Source organism: Helobdella robusta (genome assembly GCF_000326865.2).
Source record: "Helobdella robusta unplaced genomic scaffold HELROscaffold_1202, whole genome shotgun sequence".
Lineage (NCBI taxonomy): Eukaryota > Metazoa > Annelida > Clitellata > Rhynchobdellida > Glossiphoniidae > Helobdella > Helobdella robusta.
Window position 1 is genome coordinate 1 of NW_008703666.1, and position 5,938 is coordinate 5,938.

General features: G+C 38.4%; 3 protein-coding genes across 3 annotated transcripts; 2 read left to right on the forward strand and 1 right to left on the reverse strand.

Annotated features, from left to right (window-relative positions):
- Positions 1-267: 267 nt before the first annotated feature.
- On the reverse strand, positions 268-2,880 carry HELRODRAFT_184563 (hypothetical protein; the record flags this gene model as incomplete). Its single annotated transcript, XM_009013845.1, has 2 exons — positions 268-297; positions 1,930-2,880. The coding sequence occupies 2 exons, from the start codon at positions 2,878-2,880 to the stop codon at positions 268-270; spliced, it is 981 nt and encodes a 326-aa protein (XP_009012093.1).
- A 543-nt stretch (positions 2,881-3,423) lies between these two features.
- Positions 3,424-4,661, forward strand: HELRODRAFT_184564 (hypothetical protein; the record flags this gene model as incomplete). Its single annotated transcript, XM_009013846.1, has 5 exons — positions 3,424-3,434; positions 3,600-3,708; positions 3,811-4,028; positions 4,157-4,341; positions 4,399-4,661. The coding sequence occupies 5 exons, from the start codon at positions 3,424-3,426 to the stop codon at positions 4,659-4,661; spliced, it is 786 nt and encodes a 261-aa protein (XP_009012094.1).
- Positions 4,662-4,750: 89 nt separating this feature from the next.
- HELRODRAFT_184565 (hypothetical protein) lies at positions 4,751-5,856 on the forward strand (the record flags this gene model as incomplete). The annotated part of the gene is made up of 1 exon (XM_009013847.1): positions 4,751-5,856. A coding segment is annotated over one exon (1,106 nt), but the record flags the coding sequence as incomplete, so codon positions are not given.
- Positions 5,857-5,938: the final 82 nt, after the last annotated feature.

Here is a 5,938-nt window from a genome sequence, read left to right on the forward strand (position 1 = left end):
AACACACACACACATATATATATATATATATCTATATATATTAAGTATATATAAAACACATACATACATACGTACATCCTGGTACAGCACGTGTTCCTGGATCGCGCACGTGTTTCATTTGCAATCATGTCTGTTGAAATTTTATTTTTAATTCTAATTCTATGTTTGTTTCTTTGCGTGTATTGAGGCTCACTTCGTTTGCTTGTAGGAATAAGTTGGAGATTATGTTGAGGAGTGTTCGATTTATTAGCGTTTCGCCTTTGTTGTCTAACTAGTACAAATTAGACAATTTACGACCTGCAGAAATAATTTTATTAAATTAAACAAAACCAACAGCAACTGTAACTATCTAATGTAAACGGAAATGAAAGAATAAGAGTAAGGTAAAGCAAAGAAGTATTAATTAAATTCAAACATAGATATAAAAATTATAATATATTTTTTAATAAATAATAACGATGAAATATTAAGTCCTCTACAAATAGGTAATATATATTAGGTATATAAGCGAAAAATTTCAAACGGCAAACAAGACCATGATGGCCAAGTTCATCCGCCTCCGCGCCGCACCTGCATGTATATCGACTCTGAACGGCCAACTCCAGACGGAAGCCAATGGCTGTCCTGACCGTATCGTCGTCCAATCTGGTACCCACCGACGTATTGGGCAAAGATCTCAGCCAGCTACAACTCGCTTCGCTGGATACTGCCAGCAAGCGAGCTGAGGTCGCCGAGTCAGGGCTTGAGGAAAGCAACTCTTTGAATGTGTGTTTATGTGCTTCCTCCAAAATGTTGCCCTGGGAAAGGTCTGTTGGTTGGATTGGAGTCGGTGGAGTACAGTGTAGGCTACTAAATTGCCGAAGAAGGGCAGACTGTAGGTCGAGCGTGGCAGATGCGAAAGATTTATAAACAATTGGTGCAAGCTGAACCACGCTTAGTAACCCCAGTCTCCCAAATCGTACCGGCAGCTGAGCCTGAGACCAACCCTTGTCGGTAATATCGACGTTACAAATTGCTGAGAGGGCCACCCGCAGAGCACCCTCAAATTCGCCCAAAATGGCCGCATTAACAAAGTTGGATGTGCGCAAAAAATACATCAATTTCGGCAAACTGAGGGCGCCGCGGATGATTGTCAGCGCATCGTGGACCGGGAAAAGAGAGACACGTTCGAGGGCAAATCTTAGCTCAAAAAGTTTTTTATTAAAAAACCTGTCCTGATGATCGCCGGCCATCATTGGAGTGCCTAAAAAATTTAATGATGAATGGGGCACTGTGGGGACATTAGCCAGCACGTGTGGCATTTGAAACGTGTCATTTACAAGTAGTTCACACTTGTTTGTGTTTAATTCAAGATCAATGGAAGCGCCGACCCTCAGCGACAGGAAGTCGTCCGCTAAGATGTTACCCTCTGCGGCCAAGCTGACATCGTCCAGGTAGCCACAAACAAACGCCGAGGATGTCTTCGTCAACAGCGGGTGAAGGGTTAAAGCAAAAAGCATCGGTCCCAAAGGGTCGCCTTGCTGTACGCCCTCGCACGATTCAACCACCCAGGCGTCGTAACCAAGAGAAGAGACTCGGCCATATGCGGAATGACAAAAATTATAAATTTGAGGACAGTGCTGCTTAACTGCCTCTAACATTGAGTCTCTTCTCAAGGTGTTGAAAGCGTTCTTGAAATCAATCTTCAAGAATCCCCACCGTTTTGGAAGTGCTGAAATCAGTTCACGTACGGCGTGGACGGCCGCCTCAGCACCACCTTTCACACCGACGCCCAATTGGATAGAGTTTGGCTTTGACCTGTTCCAACACTAGCGCCAGAGCGCACTTACTGGCCAGCCTCGTTCAGAAATTCCCCTCCGCGATGGGTCTGATCCCTCCATCATTTGTGCTTAAAGCCACCAGACGGCCCCCCAAAAAAAAACGGCTAACCGCGAAAGGGCAGACCCCAGATAACAACAAATTTACAAACCGGGTGAGGTTATTTAACAATTCATCGGTGGGCGTCGGACCGGAAAGTAAATTCTTTATATGCTGAGGCCTCAAGCCATCAAGGCCTCCCGATGAACCATTATTAAACGACTTTAAAGCCGTCAACACCTGGGCTGGTGAAACGCGACCATTGGACGGCTCCTGCGCGGGGAAAGCTCGCCTGTTTAATGGAGCACTGAGATGAATAGCTTTGAGTTTAGCGAGTGTCTCAGGCGAGCTCTCCGCCAGGCCTGCGGGCAAACAAGCAAGTCTGACGGCCGCCGAGAGACTGCATTGTTCAATCCGAGTGGTTACTGCACTAATCCAACTGTTTGGATTGTGCTTACGCGGTTTGGTGTTGTGGTCAGTGTTGAAGCTTGCCACAATAATCTCGACCTCGGTCGAACTGAATTCGGCCAACCGTTTAATAACGTAATTGGCTTGATTAGTCCTGCGACCGCCCCTGGTGGGCTTGAACAAAACAAATGCGAAAAAACATTGGAGCCTGCACAAATGGGCCGCGTCGCAGGGATCATCGCAAACGGCCGTCAATAAAGCCGACAATGCTTTAGATACCTTGTCTCTGCACGGTTTGGGAACGTGATCATACAGATGGGCAGTCCTCAAAACGACCGTCAGCCTGTCAAAAACATGAAAAAAATCTACTTGGGAGGGACTCTCCGAGACCGACGCCGAAGAACCGCGTGTAGCAACATGAGGGTTGATGACAGGTGCAGCGGTAAGAGGCGGTCGTGCGGAAGCAGATGAACCAGCCGGAGGCTGGTCGGCTGCCTTGAACGAACCAGGGCATTCCTGGCCCTTCACTTTGCCTCCATGTCGATATAGTTTACCGTCCAGTTTTATTTTATAATGATTTAAACAAACCGTGCATTGGTATAGGACCGGTGCCATTACGTCAACGAAATAAAATCAAAAGCGTGTAGATAAAACCGTGTGAACAGTGATAAAATAAAATAAATAAAATTGTGGTGAAAATAAAAAAGGTTAATTTAAATAAATTTAAAAATTAAAAGCAAAACTAGGAATGAAACAGAGAAAACAAAAATAAATATTAATGAGCATTGTACGGTGCAGCTGGGTAAAAGCTCACAGCTATTGTTAAAGTATGGTAAAGCTAAAATTAAAAATTTGAGACCACAAAAGTTAAAAAACCAACCGAACGGCGGGACACTAATCCGAAAAAGGGCAAAAAAGCGACAACCTATAAAAACCACACCAGAAAAACCGAAATTATTGCAACAAAAACCTTAAAAACCAGAAATATTACTAAAAATTAGCGAAATACTAAAAATGTGGAAGCCGACACCAGCTGAGCGAACGTGTATGTATGTATGTATGTATGTATGTATGTATGTATGTATGTATGTATGTATGTATGTATGTATGTATGTATGTGTGTATGTATGTATGTTTGTATGTTGGTAAACAAAAAAAATGGCGTCCAGGTCACTTGTAATAAATCAGTTCCTGTATTATTTAGAAAATAATTGGAATTTAATTGAGAATGAAACGTTTATTAATAATATATCTGTATTTTATATTCATGAGGATATTGTAAATGCAATTAAATTGCTAAAAAGTGAATTAAATAATTTTAAAATTGAAAAAAGTGAAAATTTGCAGTCGCGGGGTAACATGAAAATTGAGAAAATATTGGAATGTATATCGTTAATTAAACAGTTGAAAGAAAACAAATGTTGGGACAAATGTCCATTATTTGTTAGTTGTAATTTAAATAAAGTCCCAAAGTCTGAAAATTTGTTAACATTGAACTTTGATACTATCAAACTAGAATTAAAAGATATATTGCACAAACAACAGGTGCAATTTAACAAAGTTATTGAAACTGTTGAAAATAATAAAGCTGATATTATTTCATTAAAAAACGTTATTAAAACTGCTGATATTAATAAACCAGAAGTAAATACATTGAAAAATAAACTAAATTCTAATGTTGTAAGTGACTACAGTACTGAAATGACAAACAAGGAGGGACAAAAGAAAAATGTCAGTAGTTCTCTGTGGTCAGACATAGCAAAGTCAGAAGACAACAGTACCCCGTTCTCAACTGTAAACGGTAAAAAATCACGTCAAAATAACAACAATTGTGAGAAACAAAACAACTCAGAAGAAACCAGCTACAACCCAACAAACAACAAACAAACAGGAGAAACCAGCAACAACCCAACAAACAAACTGGAAAAAAGACAACTATGAAAATAATTGGTAAAAAAGTTTCAAATGATTGCAAACTGAAGGCAGATAAAATCTTAATGAAAAAGTCTGTGTTCTGTTTAAGCAATGTCAGCAAGTGCCACAGAAATGATGTGATGGCCTACCTAACCGACAATGGTATCCATGTTGTTTCCTGATATCCCATACTCAAACAACTCAATAAAATGGCACCAGCTTCTACAGCCGACGTCAATAACAATAATAGTCAAACTGAGAATAAAAAAACAGATGAAGAAGAATCCAGTACGTTTAGAGTTTGCATCGATAGCTCTGATTCTAAGAAAATGAAAGACCCTGACATAATGCCTCAGCCCATTATAGTACGCGAGTGGCAATTCAATAAGAAACCAGAAACAATTGTCGATCAAACAAATAAGATGGATAACATGTTGATAATGATGAGGACAGCAGTGATGATGAAGAAAAAGACAATTTAAACCCCAAGCAAACTACATGTAAAAGGTATGACAATTTTAAGACGTTGAATAATGAATATAAATTAATAAATAAAGATCTTGATAGCAGTATGTTTTTCAACTTAATGCATTTGAACATAAGAAGTTTGGTCAACAAAACCAATGAATTAGAAAGCTATTTGTCAAACAGTCACATCAAATTCAATGTAGTTGCGATAACAGAAAGCTGGTTAAACGAACGTACTGAAAGTTTGGTTGGCATGGATGAATATAGATATGTAGGCAAAAATCGTCATGACAAAAACGGTGGAGGGGTTGGTTTCTATGTCTGTAATGATTCTACCTTTCGAATAAGAGATGATTTAAATACCATTGGCTCGCCAAAGTTTGAAATGTTTGCAATAGAGATCATTAACAATTTTAAATCTAAAAATTCAATTGTGATGGTTAGTTATCGACCTCCAATATACGAAATTAAACAATATTTTAAAGAATTAGAACAAGTTTTACAAATAACTAGTAATGAAAATAAATTTGTTTATCTTTTGGGAGATCTAAATATTGACTTATCACCAGAAGTTAGCAGTATAAATAAAATTCAATTGAACCAACTTGTGACATGTTACAACCTCAAATCCATGATCACAGTTCCTACAAGAATCAGTAATACAAAAAAATCCACTATAGACATTTTGTTTACAAATCATCCAGAAAATATTATACAATGTGGTACCATTTTATGCGACCTATCAGACCACATCCCACTTTTTGCTTGCACTAATCAAAAAATAAATAATAAGACAGTTGCTGACGTTACATTTTCAAAATATTCTTATTCAACACACAGAATAAATAATTTAAATGAAGGTTTATGTAATGCCGATTGGACAAGTGTGCTGAGCTGCGATGATGTAGATGTGGCCTTCCAAAATTTCATCGACATCTTTCGGTTACATTATAAAACTTATTGTTCAGTGACCTCTAAAAGACAGGCTCAGAAGATGGCAAAAAACAAACCGTGGATAACTAAAGAATTTAAACAAATGTTAAAAAGGAAAAAAATGTTATATAAAAAATATCTAAAGCACACATCGTCAGACAACTATACAGCACTCAAATCATGCAGCAAATTATGCAACAAGATCAAGTGCCAGTTGAAAAGACAATATTATTTTAATCTTCTACAACAAAGCAATGGCGACAGCAAGAAAACATGGTCAATCATCAATTCTTTAGCGAAACGAAATAACAAAAAAACATCAACAATTCAATTAACTTAAAAGATGATCCAATGATAA